At 35.5% G+C, this 21372-nt stretch overlaps 1 protein-coding gene across 1 annotated transcript in view; it reads left to right on the top strand.

Annotated features, from left to right (window-relative positions):
* The first annotated feature begins 1772 nt into the window (after positions 1–1772).
* Positions 1773–21372, top strand: part of LOC131080032 (uncharacterized) — a 117828-nt gene continuing 98228 nt past the window's right edge. Inside the window, exon 1 of the mRNA XM_058018128.2 lies at positions 1773–2250. Within this exon, the coding sequence (XP_057874111.2) occupies positions 1920–2250 (331 nt within the window). The 5' untranslated portion in view covers positions 1773–1919. The remainder of the gene's footprint in view (positions 2251–21372) is intronic.

Below are 21372 nucleotides of genomic sequence, written 5' to 3'. Positions count from 1 at the left end.
TTGATTGGAATTGATTGAGGTGGATGCTAATCGAAATTGGTTAAGGTTAAAAATGTCGATTTTATGACATTGATAGCTAACCATGATCATGAAAGGACAATTGAGATTGACATCGATAAGACTTAAATTGAAACAATTGAAGGAGAGAAAGTAGAAGAATGACAGAATGTTGACAAATGATAAAGACCAAATGTGCAACATAGAGGAAGTGTTAGTAGAATACAAAAACCCTAAAAATAAGGTCACACAGATATGTTAAAGTATGAAACCGCAAGCGTCGACCATTTTTTAGTGCCTACATTTTGAACTCCTCTTATAAGACATTGAATCAAAACATTAGCTTCATTTCTATTTTTCACATCACCACTAGTCGTTTCGAAAAGATGTCTCTACCTAGATGAAATTTGAATGAATGAATGTTAGTAATAACGTCCACGAGGCTGAACAACCTAAGGGACCCATAGGTAGCCAACAAAGCCCAAAACGTTGTGCTTGCTACACCTCCTTTTCTTTCCACATCTTGGATCTTCTGTTATGTATCTTGATTAGGAAGTTAGCAACTCTTGTTATCTTTTCTTCTTCAAATAGATTACTCAAGGTGTTTACATTTAGTGTCTTAGTATAGTTTATTTGAATATCCTTTTAGGCTGGATACTCCATGATGTAATGTCATTCTGTCTCCATGACTCTTGAGTGCAATATATACATCTTCTATCTACCCACTCCTCTTTAGGTATCATCCATCTTCCGATTTTGCATCTAAGTTGATGTGAGTTAGTTCTTATTTGAGCAATTAACATTTTTGCTTTCCATTTTATTTCCATTCCTATGTAGTTCTTTTGTGTATGGTTATGTGTGGGATTGAAATGCTTGATATAGTATTCCTTTTGTCCTCCCAAGTTGTCCTGTCCATATATTTTCTTTGAATTTTTCTTGATCATACTTTATATTTCCCCATTGTTATTTGAGCAATCTCTTATGAAAGTATCCCACTTATTCATCCATGTAATGTTTTCTTTCATTGATGTGCTCTTCCTTCTATTTAGTTTCTTTTCCGCTGCCACTTTTGGCTAATGATGTATCTCCATGTTTTCTAATCTTCTTAGATAACTTAGCAACTAGAACATAACAGACACCTTAATAGGAAAAACCCCCGCTTCCGCTAGGACAATCTTGTATAGGATAAATGATTTAATCTTAAGGCTATTTGTGATTAAATATTTTTGTAATCTCTCTATTTATCTCCATTTTCTTGCTGAAGTGTTGCTACCCCATATCTTACATCCATATAATACTACTAGAACCACAAGAAGCACAAAACGAATTTTCTTAGTTTCCCAATCCCATAGTTCAACTCTTCTACATCTATTTTGCAATGAGTGGCTTTCCATCCCCTTGAATCCTTTTTGCTCTACATATTTCCCAACTAATTTTTTTGTAGAAGTCAAGGTTACTGTACTTATATTCATTGATCATTTGTAAGGGATTGCCCTCAAAAATAAATTCCCTATGAACCTTCTTTCTCTTCAAGATACAGATGATGACCTTTGCTAGTGTTCACCTACATCCCTACCTCATGGCAAAAAAAAAATTCTAGAACCTTCAAGCGTTCAAATCTTGAGCTATTTTAACCATTAAAAAAAATCAAAAACAACTTTATTACATAAATGTTATAATTTTTATAATAACTTTAGTCCTTTTCTTAGGGTTGCACCAATTTTTAACAAGCTAAATATAGAAAGTTTTCCAACAACATTGAACAATTTAACAATGAGGCGGGCGCCGACAAAAACAATTGAAATACATTATTAAATGTTAGATTGACATTCTTGGCCAGGTGAAGAAAAACAAGCAAAATAGATTTGTCTCAGGCTCTTCATAAGCACAAGCTAAAGAACAATAGAGCAACTGGTGAAAAAATGGCCAAGAAGGTTGGTGAAAAGAAGAAGCAGGTCAAGCAGAAAAAACCTGCCAAGTCTTCCTTCTCTAAACTCATTGTAAAATCTAAGAAAAAACATACAAGGCATCCTAAAAACGAAGAGGAAGAAAAATCGCTATCGAAGCAGTTGAAGCTCGCAGACAAAACTGTGACACAGGCAAAAAATGTTGCCGAAGATGCAAAACAAAGTGTTGCTGATATGAAAACTGTGGACTTTGGGAGTTGTGCAGAGCAGTTAGATTACTTTCTGAATGCCTTCCAAGCTGGCACTGGAACAAAGCTCTCTTCTTTGGAGTTGCAGGAGATCTCAGGTGCGTTTTCAATTACTTCAACTAGAGTTTATGCCCTATTTTAAATATCTAACCGAGTTTGTATGCCGGAGATTTTTCTAATTTAGTTTGACCTTACTTTGACGCTGGAATTGCTGCTTGTTCAAGTTGTGCGCAGAGAAATTTATACATTTGTGTTAGTAATACTTATTTTCTACAAACGATTTAGTAAATATTACATGGTTAAACAATTAGTATGGCATAAATAGTCACTGACAGACTCAGGTTCAGGGAAGCCAACTGGTACCCCCATCTAGTGGTCATTATATTTGAATTGGAAATTTGAAATTTGAAATTTATATATTATTGTGCATGGGCAACCAGATTAAGTTGATGAAACTGCAAACCAATATATATTTTATGGAAAAAGTTTGTCAAAGAAAGGAAGGTAAATCATAAATCACAATGGCTCCTTACAACTCTGGAATGGAGGTTGAAGAAAAGAATCCGAAGATGAAGATCGAGACAAATAGTTGTGTTAATGGCTCTTAACAATGCAGAGTCTGTGTTGGGTCATCCCTCTAATGATTAAAACAACACATTCTTTTATCCCCATAATGAAGAAGATTTTGTAGAGAGCCACGATTTTCTATGAAGTGACAACACAACCTCACATTAATCTCATAAATAGAATGGATACTCTACACAAAATGCTCTTTTGATTTTGATTCATTAGTTCAAAGGCTACAAATGTGCTGATCTCCTAGGATAAAGTGTTTTGGCCCTATGCAAAGCTGATGATAATATACTTACACTTGTCCCAAAATGAAATCTCAAAACAAAAGCAACCCAAGTGCGTCCATCTTTAATATGGATATATTGCTTCAAGTAATTGTTGCATTTTGTTGATGATTGTTCTGTTGGTTTTATTCAAGTTGACTTTATGTAGCCCTTTTAGATCTCATCACTGATGACTTTATGAATATCTCTTTTCAACATCTGGATGCATTGATAGAGAAGGTATTACAAGGAAGATGATTGATACTATAACAATTCCTTGCAAGAAACCCATACATTTGGAGTACCTTGTGTTCTTGATCCCTTATTCCCATAATTTGATAGATGATTGAAGGGCCTTCAATGCATATCTAATATGCGCAATTCTTGTATTTGCTTTGCATATTAATCTTTGAAGGAACATCACTACATGAAAAGAAACTGAAATATGAAGAGGATGAATGTCAAATTCAGCCAAAATAATTGCATGTGGAATTTGTTGGCACCCAAATTTGGTACCCTTAAATAATCTATGTTTAATCATATCTATAGCCATATGTTACGTTATTCTTGCAACATCAATGTCAACTATGATATCTTTATTGTTAAAGCAATTAAATCCTACAGTTTTTGTTTGTTTTGGTCTACTGACGATGCATGATTGCTGGTCATGAAGATTATCAAGCTATGAATCTTGAAAGAGGCTCCAACACTAGCAAAGGAAAGAAAGGGTTAAGTTGTAAGACTTTGCATGCAGCTACTAGGCACAGGTTGGAAGAATTGAGACTAGGCGATTTTAAGTTTTGTCCCAAACATCGAAACAAATCATATATGAGGATTGTCTTCGAAACATAAAATGGTCACTTCGAAAGGTCATATATTCAAAGACGAGGTCTTTGTGAAGCTCAAAGTTCAAATTTTCTATTTTAGGAAAAATGCTTTTTCCTTTTTCATGGTGCCCCCAATCGAGGAGATAAACATGAAAATCACAATCTTCTATTTTCAGAAACTTATCTGTTTTGCATTTTCTAGAAAAAGTAGTGGATGGTATATGGAATTTAGAAAGATGAAAGACAATGATTAGTGGAATTTTTACTAAAGTCAGAATTGAAAATGAAAAAATGGAATAAATTTAAATGAAATTCAAAGTTGTGAGTTAATCACTTGAAAATTGGTGCTAATGAACCAAAGCTTCAACCATAAAGCAAATGGGTGCCTAAACTCAATCAAGCACCAAAGTAACATGTTGTTCTTGCCAAAACAGAATGTGTAACAAAGCAAAAGTAGAGCTCAAGTTATTATATGAGCCCAAGCGAAAACTATAAAGAAAATAATGTGAAATAAAGGGAAAAAAGTAATGAATTTGAGCCCTTCATTCGAAGTGATGCACAATCCAAGATCGAGGAAGCAAATTAAAAACAATATAAGAAGAACACAGCCCTTATTTTGAATGGATGCTCAAAATGAGAAGAAAAAATGAAAAGTAAATAGTGTATATTATTTTAAGAGGATGATGATAGAATTGCTTTTAAATTAATTTTTTTATTTGTGTGTCATTTACACAGACAATGTAATGTGAGTTGATGCCAAACTCATGCTGCAAAAATTGTCATTCAAGTTCAAAGTATATGGGGCCAAGTGAAGATAAAAGGAAAATAATGCAATATAAATGACAAAAAGTGATGATTATGAGCCCTTTATTCAAACTAATGCCCAAGCCAAGATTGAGGACTAGTTAAAGTAAATTAAAAACAAAATGAGAAGATCGAAGACTTTGATTCATATGGATGCTCAAGATGAGAAGCAAAAAGGGAAAAGAAGTAATATTTTACATTATTTTCAAAGGATGAGGATAGAATTGCTTTTGAAGCAATTATATTCATTTTATTTCTGAAGCTTCGAGAAGCTGTAGTTGGAAAACTATAAATATGTCACTGTAATGTCCCCTATTGGGATATTCCTATATTTTTGCCCAAGCACCTTGTAAATGCATAGGTCTGCTGTTTATATCAATCTGATTTGCCGCCTATACTTAGATATATATATATGCATGTATGAGAATCCTTGCTATTCCATCAGGTCTGATTCTCTGGTAATTGATTTAATGTTTCCTCTTCTTTTCCTTTGATGCTTGCTTGATTATTGTTTGCAGATTTGTATTTGTGTTCTAATCTCGTTGACAAATGTTCATGTCATTCTTCCAGATTTTCTTATAATTCTGATTTAGGTCTGCTCCTAAATCTGCTTTTAGTACTTAAGATATTTTGTTCTATTCAATGGATCCTTCCTTCTCAAATGAAAACTTCTCCCCTTTATATCCTCCAATGTGAGAGATAGTCACACCTCTTCATGATGGTCACAACCTTTCACAATTACCACCCTTCAAAAAAGTCACAACCCTTCATCATTGCTGCCCCTTTGAAAGAGTCAGTTCCTTATCTTCTTCCCATAAATGCTTCCTAATTCCTTTTTCTCCCCAAATGAAGTTCTCTAGTCTCCCTATTATATCTCATGTTTGAGGGAGTCACAACTTTTCATTTCATGCCTTTTGATCATTTGTTAAACTTAACTAAATTTTAGTTATATTAAATTTTATTTTTTATTCTTTTATATTTTAATTTATTACTATTAATAATTAATAGATCCTATTTCAACAAGGGGACATTACAGTCATTTTCACATACAATGTAATTGGAGTTGATGCAAACTTATGTTGCAGAAATTGTACTTCAAGTTTAAACATAGATTAGATTGTTGAAGTATTTTTGTAATGAATGTAGAGTTGAAGCTTGCTTATGTTGCCAAAATTCCCTTTCGTCCAATCCCAATTTTTGTAATTTTTCAAGGAAGAATCCAGCTAATAAGAAGATTTTGTGTCAACTTTGCATGACACCAATGTCCAAATCCATGAAGCAACTTGGAATGCTTTGTGATAATTAATTGTTTTCATCCATTCTTCTTTTAGGTGCGCTAAGTTAGTGGTCTTGGTCCTGGTTTGGGTTCAAGATTCATAGGTTTGGTCAATTTGTTTTTGGGGTTGGGTTCGTCGATGCAAAAACATATAAAAACTAGAAACACATACATATTTGCAGCAGTAATCAAGTTCAAAATACATTATTATATAGTCAAATAACATTAACAAAATATACCACTATATTAATAGTCAAATATTAGTCAAACTTGAATGTAATGCAGGAGCCTCCAGGGGTGTAGGGCAATCCTGCATCATCCAAAAATATTGTTATTTTAATTTTTGGTAAAGGCTAGGTGAATTATTTTTAATGCAAGCTACTATAGGTCTCCATGTACTTTGGAAAGTGTCTAAGGGGACATAGGGAGTTGAAATAATTTAATATTTGTGGCCTATGTCTAAAGGCAAATGTAATATCCATGACTGGACACATATTTTAATCATTTACAAGGCAAAATAAGGAAAATACCCATCTTGGTGTCCACATAAGGAAGGTGAAGAGTTGTGATAAGGTGGAGTGGAATGGATATCTTTCTAGGTGCCCATTCTGGGAATTTCAACAATTTTGGGAATTTCTTGGGACTTTTATGGGTTGCATGTTGCATTTCTTGATTGACCTGTGTTACTCCAAGAGGGGGGCGTGGGATTTCCAAGAGACACAATATTGCTATAAAAGGGAGGCTTCGGCTAGTGGGTTGAGTCCTTTACAAAGCTTGATAAGCAAAGCTTGTAGAGTTGTAAAGCCTAAGTGGCTAATATTTTGTAATTGATGAATTTGTATTTCATTTTATTGAGAAATATAAGGCAAGTTGTGTCTTGCAAATTTGTGTTATTTTCTTTGTTATGCTATGTGTGAATGTCAAGTGGAGTAACCCTTCGTCTAGTGTGACAAAGCATGTGTTTTGGTGCCCCTACATTAGAATGTCATGATATATATATATATATATATATATATATATATTAAAGTTGAAAAATAATAATGTCAAGTGTCAACAATCAGCCATCATTGGTCAAATATCATATGGGTTGTCAAAAATATCATCATTAATATTAGATGATGTACATAGTGGTAAATTAGAAGAACCACAAATAGTGCCACTGACATTGGCATTGGCACTACCACTAGCACTCTCATTCTCACTAGTTGGCTCATAGTCATCATCAACATCAAGTGCAGCAAAGTGGGAAGTGGAAGCATCCAAGTCAATATGCTTTGGCTTGATATCCACTTCCTTGTGTCCCTTGTAGCCACTTTCTTTGTGTGTAAGGAGCTGCAAGTTTGAATGCACATACACCAAGTCCTCTGCCTTTTTTGAGTATAGTCAATTGAGCTTTATTAAGTGGATGTAGGAGTATGTGCTTCAATTCCTATGGGAAGACAAATAAACTAGTAACCTATTAAGACAAAACTAGAGATTTAAGTGTTACAATTTTTTTTGAATTAAATATCAATTACAAATGTCTTGCTCATACGAGCATCAACATTAGACCAATACAAGCTCCTTATGAGCAAACACATTAGCAATCACTTATGCAAGAGTTACTCCTAAGAAATCTACTTCCATATTAGAAACCACTTCTATATTAGAAACCAATTATGGAAGACCAAGAGTCGTAACTTAGAATTTTACTTTAGATGTCCCCATGGGGAATTTAATTTGGGTCTCCACAATGTAAACCCAACGTTTTAACCAATTAAGCTCAACCCCTTGGACTAGAGTTACAAAATTAAAGAACTAAAATATAAATAAAACTTAAAAGAAAATATTTTTTTATAAAACTTGCGATAAAATTTTGATCGCAAGAGGTTGTAGGTGCGTGTATTATTGGCCATGGAAGTACCACCAACTATGAGCATCAACCATATATTTGTCCCGAAGAGCATCAAGATCATAGTCATTGGAGCATACAAAACCCATGAACTTAGCCCCACTACATCTTGTATGTCATGATCATTGAAGAGTCTACAAAGTGCTACCTTTTACCCTTGAGCGACTTCAACATCTCTATATTGGGCAGCTCTTGTTGTCAGAGAAAGGAGCTAAGCAATATAATATTTGGGACTCAATGCAGAGGCAAAATGCAGCAAAGTGGTCATTTTGTTCCATCTCTCTTCAATGTTTTTGTGTAGTTGTTTGAAGATTTTTTCTTTAGGATCTTGCTCTTTTGCATTTATAATGACTATCATCTTCTCAATCATTGAGTTGATGCCATTATATAACTCATGCAAACAAGGCCTATCTATGTTGGTATAATGGATCATGCTCAATATGGGCTTAGTGAAATTGAGGAGATACTCAACACAATCCCAACAAATGTCATCTACGATCATTTTCTTAACCTTTGCTGCCCTTGTGGTGCTAGATTGCCTCCATATGGACCAATTTGGGCTGATGACCATGTTAGAAAGTGCCTCACAAACCTTCACAAGTCATCTCAACACAATTGTGTTGGAAGCAAAACGGGTCTCAACAACCTATTTGATTTTTTTTTTGTTGCAAAATTAAAATTAAAATAAATTAAAAACGTTTAGTAAAGTGAAACATATTTATTATTTAATTTACCTTTAACAACTCCAATTTCAAGAATGTTCCAAATATACCTTGTGACATATGGTGGTTGGTGACAAACATTTGGATCTTTTCAGCATCAGCATACACCTATTTGATCCAATCAATTTTGGTGCCATTTTTTTGTAGCATAAGGTTGTGGGAGTGGACTTCACAAGGTGTCCAAAAAATGTGTGAATAACACTCCTCAACCAATAACCCAACAGCTTGACAATGTTTGGCATTTTTTGTTATAACTTGGACAACATTTTGAGGGCCTGCTTCCTCAATGGCTTGACAAAGAATGTTAGCAATAAGTGTACCATCTTTCAACTCTCCTTCACAATCCATTGCTCTCAAAAACATTGCCCCTTTATGGGCAATAATATTGATCAATGGGTGATTTTTCGCATCTTTCTATCCATTAAAAACATTGGACACCCTATTTCCACCTACAAATCCCTTATGGGCTTCAAGTAGTCCTCTACAAATTTCTTCTTTTTTTCCAATCTCAAAACCTAGGCCCTTGTACCATTTTGGAGCATCATTGATTGCTTTTACCATTTGTTGCCACTATGGTGATCGAACAACATTGAATGCCAATCCATTCACATAGACATATCTTGCTATGTGTTGATTGACAATCTCTCTAGACTCGTTATGGAATGTGTCATGCTTCCACGATGAGATCATTGTTTTTCCAAAACAGATAACAATCTTAATAAATCAAACATAGGCAATGGAATAAATCATAAAAGCTCCTCCATGTGAGGGGCTGACCAAGGTAAATGAAAAAAAAGGGGCAGCCATTTCCTAGAATAAAAGATATTTAATTAAAACATAATTAAGGTTCAAGTGAATGATTAAGAGGGAGAGTTGTGACTCTTTCAAAGGGTAGAAATGATGAAGAGGTGTTACTTTTCCCTCATATTAAAAGATATAAAAGGGAGAAGCGTTCATTTGAAATGGATATATCAATGAAGGAAGGATTAATGAAGGGTGCATATCAATGATGGAAGGATAAGGTAGCAAAGAAGGGTAGTGACTCAATTCTTATGAAATGTGGCAACTCTTTCACTAATAAAATATAAACGAGTGATCATTCCAAAGATTCAATCATCACTCTATCAAACCAGCATTCATTACATCATCACCCATCAATCATCTAATGAACAATCACTTAATCATCACTCACCAACTCCTCAAATCATCAAATTGAAGGAATTCATTCAATTGATCAATCAATCATTCAACAACAATCCATCCATCAATCAATTATACAAGTCTCAATCATTCAAGTATCAATTATTCAAGAATCAATCCATTCCAAGCTCATTGAAGCATCCACTCACCAATCCTTCAAGAAATGACAATAAAGATAAATCAAGCAATCCACAATAATCTAGCAAAATTCCTTGAGAAATCATTTATGAATTTATGGAAGTGTCTTGCAAATAGGAAGGACGAAATCTCTTCCAAGTCCACGAGAGATGAAAGGATGGCCCCCTTTCATGATCTTATCAAGCTGAGCAGGAGTTGGAAGGAACAACAGCCTTCCATGCTCTTGGGTTTGATCAAGGAGGATGACAAGCCTCCAAGGTGGATTGAGAGATGGAAGGGCGGCCCACTTTCCATACTCTCAGCAAGTCAAGGACAACCAAGCTTGATAATTGCCATTTGCAAGCGTAACCAAGGAATTCATGATGTGATTGGTTGTGAGGAATATGCTATGATTTATTGATCTTTGACAAGACGGGCTGAAGGAGAATTATTGCAGAAAATCAAGATAAGTTCTATCTTCTGAATTATATAGAATTATAAGTTGAATATTATAATAAAATTTCTTCATTTTTGATAAAATTATATTTATAAATATATTGCAATCCTCAAGTTGGAATTGTTGTTTTAGGGCATAAATCAGGAATATCCCAAAAAGGGACATTACAAAATGCCATTTTTCAATGGTTACTTTGATCTCATATGTGTAGAGGCTATAGGTTGTTCTTCAGCTATGGACAAAAATGGATGGCTCTCTATAGGTGGAAAATGAGAAGGTGGTGGAGGGGGCTTCATCTCTCAAGATCCTTTCTTTAAGAAAGGATGATTTGATTTACGGTTTGCTACTTGGTCTACTTTACCTTGCTCCTCAATATATGCTAGGACTTGTGCTTTCGGAATGCCATTATGATCTTCACATGGACTAAATTTGATGCCTTGATGAGGGATCTTACACAAATGGCTTTTCACTTGACTATATGAGCTTGAATATCTAACTTTACATTGACCACAAATCCAAACATAACCTCCACCACCTAGAAGTTGTACCATTTCAATATATTTCCAAAGGGGAGAGTTTCAGTTTGTTTTGAAGTGGGATTTGCTCATGGAGCTAGAAATGGTTGCCATTGTCATACCTAAGACAACAAGTTCAATAAACAAAACATTCCAAGAATTGAAACAAATGAAATTCAAAAACAAAAATATATAAATAAAACTTAGTAGTTAATTCTTTTTAAAAAATTAAGCATGTGTTGTAGATAACTAGAAGAATGAAAACAAATCAAAAAGTTCAAAACAAAACAAGAGAGCTCATTTGCAAAGAAAAATCTAGGAAAAAGAAACAAAAACTTTAAGAAACTTGCTTCTTAGGATGCCTCGGTAAATCTGACCCTGTTGTGATGATTTGAGCTCCAAGGAATATTGTCAAACACTTGTCTTTGAGCTCCAAGGAATATTGTCAAACACTTGTCTTGCAAAGTCTGTACTTGCCGTTCTTTGTTTCAGTTTGTTTGATTTTGTTTTGATGATTGCCAGTGATGACCAAATGCTAAAAAAGAATGTAAATAAGCTTAACAAATAACAGAGATGCAATGCAAGACTTCTCTTTTAGATTTCCAATGGCTTATGAAGATTGAAAATGATTGTAACTGATTCTTACAGCCAATAAGCATTTCTACAAACACTTGGCATGCATACTAGTGCTTCAATATAAACCGAAATGAATAACTACAGCAAAGGCATTTTATCAAACAGTTATTGTGCAACCTTGTAACTCCTTATTTTCGAATGCCAAAGCCAAGTACAATGTGCAAATTAAATGAACTTAATATATAATGAGAAACCTGGAATGTAATGGCAGTTTGCTGTTGAAAATACTTGATGGTGCGCCTGCTGGTAAAGAATTCTTCAACATATAACATTCATGTTAATGTTTGTAGCTTTAGTCTAATGATCATTTAGAATACATATAATATATGTTGATTAATAATAATATATTATTATGTTATATTATTATTAATCATATAAAATTTAATATTCAATATTAATCTATTATATTATTCTAAATTAATAATTGATTGATGAAACATTATAATATTGATTAAATTATTATAATTAAAGGAGAGACATGTCCGTTCAAGGACATGCCTCTCCAAAGGAATATATATAGTATAATGTTATTCAATTTGAGAACACATAGAATTCCAAGAATGCAAGTATCAGATTGAATCAGATATATACATTAAAATACATCCAATAAAACCTGGGAAAATCAACATGGTATCAGAGCTCAGGCCTGTGAAGTTTAATTTTGAGGTTGGAGAGGGTTGGAGAATTAAGTTTTTTTTTAGAATTTTCAGTTTGAAATATGCCATTGTATGGCCCTTGGTTGGCTTCAAAATGAGGACTATAATATATGGATGGAAAGATCTGTGTTTCTAGTTTTCAAATATGTTTATCTTATCAAATTTGATTCAGTTTTGTGCAAGATATGACGACTTTGGTGCAGGTCACTTGAAACCCTACCTAGGGTTAGCAGTTTTGGGAAAAATGTCATAACTTTTGTTTTAACCGTTGGATCTGGCTATAACTTGGAGGAAATGTTTGTAATTAGATTTTCTAACATCTCACCGAAGAGATTGGATAAATTTGGTAAATTGCAAAAGTTATTAACGACTGTGTGTGGCAGATCATAATGAAAGTGTTGATCAAAATTATGAAAATGCTCTACATCATTCAAAGGGAATTATGATGAGAGATGATTCATGCGTGATATTTCTTATATGGGTTCACCTTATGAAAGGAAATGTTTTAAACTTAAGATAAGTATTCCATGTTTTATTAAGGCACATGAATTATTGAGTTTGTAATTTATGCTATAATATTGGGTAGTAAAATCTTGTATGCTTCTATCATTGGTATTTCTGTTCGAGATAATTTAGTTTATGAGCTATTTGTAATCTCTCTCTAACATACCTTCAGGACGAAAGCACAATAAAATTGAATTAAAGGGAGAAATAAATTGATGCTTATAAACGAATTGATGATTGAGACCAGATGCAGAGGGAGTCTGAAATTTCAAAGGAGGACAAGAGGTTGATACAAGAACTTGAGCTTCAGAGGGAGCAAATGGTTCAGTCAACTTGTGACAATTTCGATCATAGTGATTGAGAGGGATTTTAAAGGTGAAACACTTATGAGTTAAAAATTGATTCAATTGATTATTATACTAATGAAATCATTTAATGCCTTATGGGCCCTGTGTAAATCATAAGGAAGTGACGACTTCCAAATGATTTCCACTTGTATTTTTGAGGTTATTGGAAGGTGACGATCTTACAATAACTTGAGCTTGTGGATAGAATCGCCGACAGAGGCAATCCACATGAGAGCTCGTGGATAGAATCGCCGACTGAGGCAATCCACGTAAGAGCTCGTGGATAGAATCGCCGACTAAGGCAATCCACGTAAGAGCTTGTGGATAGAATCGCTGACTGAGGCAATCCACGTGAGAGCTCATGGATAGAATCACCGATTGAGGCAATCCACATAAGAGCTTGTGGATAGAATCGCCCATTGAGGCAATCCATGTGAGAGCTCATTGATAGAATCGCCGACTGAGGCAATCCACATAAGAGCTTGTGGATAGAATCGCCGACTGAGGCAATCCACGTGAGAGCTCATGGATAGAATTGCCGAATGAGGCAATCCACAGAAGAGCTTGTGGATAGAATTGCCGACTGAGGCAATCCACGTGAGAGCTCATGGATAGAATCGCCGACTGAGGCAATCCACATAAGAGCTTGTGGATAGAATTGTCGATTGAGGCAAACGTGAGAGCTCATGGATAGAATCACCGACTGAGGCAATCCACGTAAGAGCTTGTGGATAGAATCGTCGACTAAGGCAATCCACGTGAGAACTAATGGATAGAATCGCCGACTGAGGCAATCCACACAAGAGCTTATGGATAGAATCGTCGATAGAGGCAATCCACGCAAGAGCTTGTGAATAGAATCACCGACGGAGGCAAATTCACACCTTGAGACTAGGGTCCCCTGTGATGAGCATCATATGGTTAATGCAAATACTCCCAATATCACGAGATGATATTTTCGAGTTATGGTGAATATCATGTGCCTTGATATTCTTGTTTATACCATACTTCCTGATATCATAGTGAGATAATATTTTCTCTATTCCATAATTAATCTAGACTTAATGCATTTGCATTGATTTTATCTTCCCTAGCTAAGAGGGAGTGTTAATTATGTTTTGTGTAGCTATGGTGAGGGCCATAAGTGTTGACATGGGAGATCACTACACATCTTGTCTGATCATCCTCCCTAGCTAAGAGGGAGTGTTAATGTTTGTAGCTTCAGTTGAATGATCATTTAGAATACATATAATATATGTTGATTGATAATAATATATTATTATGTTATACTATTATATTATTATTAATCATATAAAATTTAATATTCAATATTAATCTATTATATTATTCTAAATTAATAATTGATTGATTAAATTATTATAATTAAAGGAGAGACATGTCCATTCAAGGACATGCCTCTCCAAAGGAATATATATAGTATAATGTTATTCAATTTGAGAACACATAGAATTCCAAGAATGTAAGTATCAGATTGAATCAGATATATACATTAAAATAAAACTTGGGAAAATCAACAATTCACCAAGGCTGCACTAGTTGTGGCTGTAATTTTTGTGCCCTAGATTAGTAGTCAGATTCATGTCCTTTAATTATGCCCTAGTTTTTTAATCAGATTTGTAACATTTTAGTAAATCATAATTCAGTAAACTCATAAATGAAGGAAGTAAACAAAAGACAAACACAAATACCCTGGGAAAACCTCCAAGGAGGAAAAACCCAGCATTAAAGACCCACAGGTCAGATTATATATTCTCCCTTAATATCACAAGTACAATACTTAGCTTCCTTGTCAGATCTGATCCCTTTTGTATGACAGATCGACACTTCTAAGCTCTTCAAGTCTGCACCAAAAATTGCCTATGTCCTCTTGGACAAGTTCGCACCTTCCTTGTGTAAATTCGCACTTTTTCACGCTGAGCTGATTCGCTGAATACTTGAATGAATTGTCTTTGCAAGATGTCTTTATTTATATGTGTCTTAGCCTTTATTGATTCAAGTCGGCCTCCTTCCTTTTGGCGCCAATATAGTTATTGTGGCATGGGATATTTAGGATGGCATGCAAGCATAGGGCTGGGCTTATCTTGGGGGCACGTTACCCTTTAGGATAGGGCCTTGTCCTAAATGGGTTCGGATGTTGCCTTAAGGCAATCCGAACCCATATATTGACCTAGTTACAAACAACACTCCCTCTTAACTAGGGAAGAAGAGAATACATAATCTGAACCTTTAGAGTTCCATCTAGCACACAAGCATATAATGGATCTAGCACACAAGCATAGGATGGTTCTAGCACACAAGCATAGAAAGTGTAATACACAAGTGGGTCTTTACATAATTACAATTATCCATCTAGCACACAAGCATAGATTGGACACAATTCATTCTTGCACACAAGCAAAGAATGATTCAAAGTGCTGCAGATAGAGTCACTGAGATTGGAGCTCCCTCTCAATTAGGGTTCCGTTTTCCACAATACCAAGTCTGTCTCTGAAGTATTCGAACTTCACTCTGGATAAAGGTTTGGTAAGGATGTCCGCAACCTTTTCATCCGTGCTAATGTACTTTAGATGAATGGCGCCTCTTTGCACCATATCCCGAATGAAGTGATAGTGCGTTTCCATATGTTTGGACCGGTCATGGAATACATGATTTATTAACATCTTTATACAGCTTTGATTATCACAATGAATGGTGGTAGGACCACTAGTTTGACCAAATAATCCAACGAGGAGTTTGCGAAGCCACACTGCTTCTCTGGATGCAACAGATGCTGCAATTTACTCAGCTTCTGCAGTGCTCAATGCTACGGAAGATTGCTTTCTACATGCCCAAGAGATCACTGCAGAACCCAAGTTGAAGCAGATACCTGAAGTACTTTTCCTATCCTTGACACTTCCTGCCCAATCTGAATCTGAATAGCCTTCCAAGAAGATTGAAGTGTTAAGTGAATACTTCAGCCCATAACCAATAGTGCCATGCAGGTATCTTAGGATGTGCTTGGCAGCCACCAGGTGAACAAGTTTAGGCAAGCTCATGAACTGACTGAGGGCATTCACAGCATAACAGATATCTGGCCTTGTATTGACTAGATACATTAATGATCCAATCAGTTGCCTGTACTCAGATGGATCTGCAAAATTAGAGTTAGTTGCTAAAACACTTAACTTCTTTAAGTTAGATTCCATAGGAGTATGCATGGGTTTACAATCCATCATTCTAAATCTTTTCAGAATATCAATAGTATATTTTCCTTGACTTATAAAAATTTCATTGGATTTTTGCCATACTTCTAACCCTAGGAAGTAATGCATTAGACCTAAATCCTTCATTTCAAATTCTGAAGCTAATTCTTTCTTACATCTTGTAATTAATTTATTTTCACCAGTGAGAAATAAATCATCCACATACAAAACCAAAATAAGCATATCATTATTATAAACCTTTAGGTAAATGTTAGCATCTGCATCGTTCTTACGAAACCCTAAGCTTAGTAAGTACTTATCAATTCTTTCATACCAAGCCCGGGGAGCCTGTTTGAGCCCATATAAGGCTTTCTTCAACCTGCAAACGTGAGAATCTCTTTTATGGATTACATAACCTTCTGGTTGCTCAATATAGACTTCCTCCTCAATAACACCATTGAGGAAGGCTGTCTTAACATCCATTTGATGCAGTTCCCAACCTTTGGCTGTAGCAATAGCTATTATAGATCTAATAGAAGTATATCTAGCAACAGGAGCAAAAGTTTCTTCGTAATCTATTCCTTCCTTTTGAGAAAAACCACGAGCTACAAACCTAGCTTTGTATTTTTCAATACTACCATCAGCATTATGCTTAATTTTAAACAACCATTTAGAGGAAACAACAGACTTACCTTTGGGTCTGGGTACAATGTCCCATACATCATTCTTGATGATAGACCCATACTCTTCATCCATGGCTAATTTCCAAGCATGATGGGACATAGCTTCTTCGACATTGTGAGGTTCATACTCAATACACATCACAGAAATGTAGTTGGCGTGATTTTGGAATCTCTTGCTATCTCTAAAGGTTCCTCTGGGAGCAGCAAATCCATCAGCATCTTGAATTGTGTTTCTAACCCAAAGTGGTCTCTTCTTGCAGACCACAATATCCTGAGGTATATCGGTAGAGTGCATGGGTTCTGTTGGGTCATTTTGAACTTCCTAATCCGGAAGGTCAGTAGACTCCTCCTGTATCTCAGGGTTAGCATCAACTATTGAATCTTGATTTTCAATCACCATATCATTATTGTTGGATAATGAACCTTTAGATCTTTTGAAAGCAATATCTTCTTCAAAAGTTACATCTCTACTTACCTCAACATACCTTTGACCTGAAATGTAGATCCTGAAGGCTTTGGAAGATTCGTTGTATCCCACTAAGATGCCTTTCTTTCCAGATGGATCCAACTTGGTTCGTTTTTCTTTAGGCACATGAACATACATCGGGCTCTCGAATATCCTTAGGTAGCTGATGTCAGGTTTGATTCCTGTAAAGGCTTCTTTAGGAGTCACATCCTTTAGGGCACAATGAGGACATCTATTCTGAATATAAACTGCTGTTTTGGATGCTTCCGCCCATAGAAAAGGTTGCAGGTCTTGATCATGGATCATGGCTCTTGCAGCTTCAACAATGGTCTTGTTCTTTCTTTCATCAACCCCATTTTGCTGAGGATTGTAGGGAACACAGAACTCCCTCTTAATTCCTGCTTTAAGACAAAAAGTCATAGAAACTACCTGAGGTGTATTCACCTCCATTGTCAGACCTTAAACATTTAATTCGATTTCCTGTAGTATTTTCAACTAAGGCTTTGAATTCTTTAAATCTGTTTAGGACTTCTTCAGACTCTTTAGATTTAAGAAAGTAGATCTATGTTTTCCTAGAGAAATCATCTATGAAGATAACATAATATAGGAAACCGCTAGGAGATGCTACAGACATAGGACCACATAAATCCGAATGAATAAGTTCTAACTTTTCTTTAGCCCTACTATCGCTTTTATGAAAAGGATTCTTTACATTCTTACCCATTGCACAACCTTTACAAGCATCATCATGAGATAAACTAAGTTTAGGCATACCTTTAACCATTTTATTGAGAGTGGGAAGAGCTTGAAAGTGTAGATGTCCAAGTCTTCTATGCCATAGCTCGCATGATTCAGGGGCCTCATGAATGAAAACTTGAATTGGATTAGCTGCAAGCTTATATAAACTATCACATCTATTTCCAATGACACGAGTAGTTTTGAAATTAGATTTCTTAGACCAAGCGAGTACTTTCCCTTCAGAAAATGCTATTTGCAAACCCTTATCTTCTAAGGCAGAAATGGAAATAAGATTTCTTTTAATACCAGGTACAAAGAGAATATCACAGAGTTGTAAGGAAATACCAGAATCTAGTTTTAAATAGGTAGTACCAAAACCTTTTACCGAGTATCGAGCATCATCACCAATTACCACATGAAGGTTGGTATCCTTTTCAATCAGATCTGAGAGATGTTCACGAAAACCTGAGATGTGTCTGGAGGCACCACTGTCAAGTATCCACGTATTACTGTCCGTAGGAACATTGCTGGATAGAGCAGAGATAAGAAGATAATCCTCACTTTGTTCGACAACTTCATTTAAATTGACTTCCCTTTCCTTTGGATCATTCTAACAATCTCTGACATAGTGACCATACTTATCACATGTGAAGCAACGAATGTGAGAGGAATCTCTTGACTTCTTCCTTGGATAATAGGAGGAGGATCTAAAATCTTTGCTTCTCTTTTCTTTCTTCCAATGTCCACCTTTCCTAGATTTAGCTAAGAGAACATGATTATCTTTGTGAGAGTTCGAGTTTTCCTCTTACGTCAATTCGAGATTCCTCTTCGATGCAACCAGATTGAAGACGCTCAAAGTTGGGACGATTGGCTCTTCCACCAATGCTACGAATGAATGGTTCCCATTCATCAGGTACACCATTTAATGCAATCATAACAAGATCTTTATCCGAGATTTGGCAATCAAGAGTACTTAGCTTGTCTTTTAGTTCATTGATCTTCATGAATTAGGCTATGATTGAGTCTTCTTCTTTCATTTTCATGTGAAGAAGCTGCTGTCTTAGAGCAAGAGCCCTGCTGAGGTTGTTGACTTCATACATCCCTTCCAAGTGTTTGATCATTTCCCTGGCAGATGCAAACTTTGATATGACAGTGACAAGATGATTCTTGACGGATTCAATTATGATCTTCCTAGCCTTGAGGGAGTCTTTCTTGAACTGTTTCAGCTCTTCAGCATCTTCTGAAGGAGACAGCCTTTCTTCTTCTACGAATTTCAGCAGATCATTCTCTTCAAGGATCAATAGAATACGGACTTTCCAAGCAGCAAAATCAAGGGCTCCATCAAGTCTATCTTCAACCCTCAAACCTGACATTTTAATCTGAAAACAACAGCAGCTATATGCAACAAATGATTTACTAAAATCAGAAGTTTGTGACACCTTAGCTCTGATACCATGTAATTTTTGTGCCCTAGATCAGTAATCAGATTTATGTCCTTTAATTATGCCCTAGTTTGTTAATCAGATTGGTAACATTTTAGTAAATCATAATTCAGTAAACTTAGAAATGAAGGAAGTAAACAAAAGACAAACACAAATACCCTGGGAAAACCTCCAAGGAGGAAAAACCCAGCATTAAAGACCCACAGGTCAGATTATATATTCTCCCTTAATATCACAAGTACAATACTTAGCTTCCTTGTCAGATCTGATCCCTTTTGTATGACAGATCTGCACTTCTAAGCTCTTCAAATCTGCACCAAAAATTGCCTATGTCCTCTTGGACAAGTTCGCACGCACCTTGTGTAAATTCACACTTTTTCATGCAGAGCTGATTCGCTGAATACTTGAATGAATTGTCTTTGCAAGATATCTTTATTTATATGTGTCTTAGCCTTTATTGATTCAAGTCGGCCTCCTTCCTTTTGGCGTCAATATAGTTATTGTGGCGTGGGGTATTTAGGATGGCGTGCAAGCATAGGGTTGGGCTTAATCTTGGGGGCACGTTACCCTTTAGGATAGGGCCCAGTCCTAAATGGGTTCGGATGTTGCCTTAAGGCAATCCAAACCCATATATTGACCTAGTTACAAACAACAGTGGCATCTACCAAGATGAACAAAGAGGCACATTTTCATAGGCATTTAGGTTTGTTGAAGGACACGCCTAAACCTTGTGATGAATTCTACAGGCTGCAGCAACAATAAAATCTGGAAATGAAGCTTTAATCTGATTTATAATGGCTGCAATAATGAATCTTCCGGTCTGCAGTTGATTAACCTTTATTGCTCCTCAAACCCTTGATAAAATCTTTCACTTTAGGCACAAATTGGACTCTTGAATGAAGCCCACACCCTGGCAATAATCTCAGCTGATATCTCACAGCCTCTAAATTGCTCAACACTGAAGAGTATTCGTTCTCCAATGCTCAACAATGGCAAAAACCCTAGTTGGCTCCTTCTCCAAGCTAGAACTCCAAAACACAAGTTTACAATCTTCAAAACATAATGAAAATGAATTCCTTTTGATGCCTTTTATAACTTCTCAAAGGAGGTCGACCTCTTAATGACATTTAATTTGCTTTTCAAATCCACTTTTAGGTTTTTAATAAAACTCTATAATAAGTCTTCAAACTTGGGCTCTCATATTCATGAATAATAAATGCACTTTAATACCATTTAAAATAATATAACTTGTGTGCACATTAACTTTATAAAATACTTTAATATTTTAGCCTCCAAAATATAATCCATTAATTGCACTTTAAGTCACTTAAATGAAGGGTCATGGCTCCATTGAATAGAAAGTGACTTTTTAACTTTATAACATGCCTTTAATGATTAATTATTAATAAAGTATTACTTTATTAATAATTAAAATAATATAACTGCATAAATACTCATTATTTCTCGATTCCGTCTGAACCAAGGAGTCGACCACTGCATCCACTACACATCCATCTACCTTACTAAAAATAGTAAGGGTCCCTCTCGATCAACCACTGACTTACTATAAATAGTAAGTGTGTGAAACTGAGTCATACAAAGGCCAATTCTGAACCAAACTGAGTTCCGAAGAAGAGAACACTCTGCCATTGCCCACCAGGACCCTCTAACCATCTGCTTTAGCCTACGAGGGGCAAAATAATAGGCTCAATCATCAAGACAAGAACGAGCTAAAAAGGGGACATTACATATGATCTCCTTGACAACAAATGAACAACTTTAAATGCGTAGGAACAACTAGCTTGGGGGGTGAGTTGCACTTTTTAGACTAAAAAGAACAAAAAAAACATTAGAAAATGGCAAAATTCGCTTGCTTGATGCAAAAACCCCCCAAATTCTC

This window comes from Cryptomeria japonica, chromosome 3 (genome assembly GCF_030272615.1).
Source record: "Cryptomeria japonica chromosome 3, Sugi_1.0, whole genome shotgun sequence".
Lineage (NCBI taxonomy): Eukaryota > Viridiplantae > Streptophyta > Pinopsida > Cupressales > Cupressaceae > Cryptomeria > Cryptomeria japonica.
This window is presented reverse-complemented; position numbering and strand designations above follow the sequence as displayed.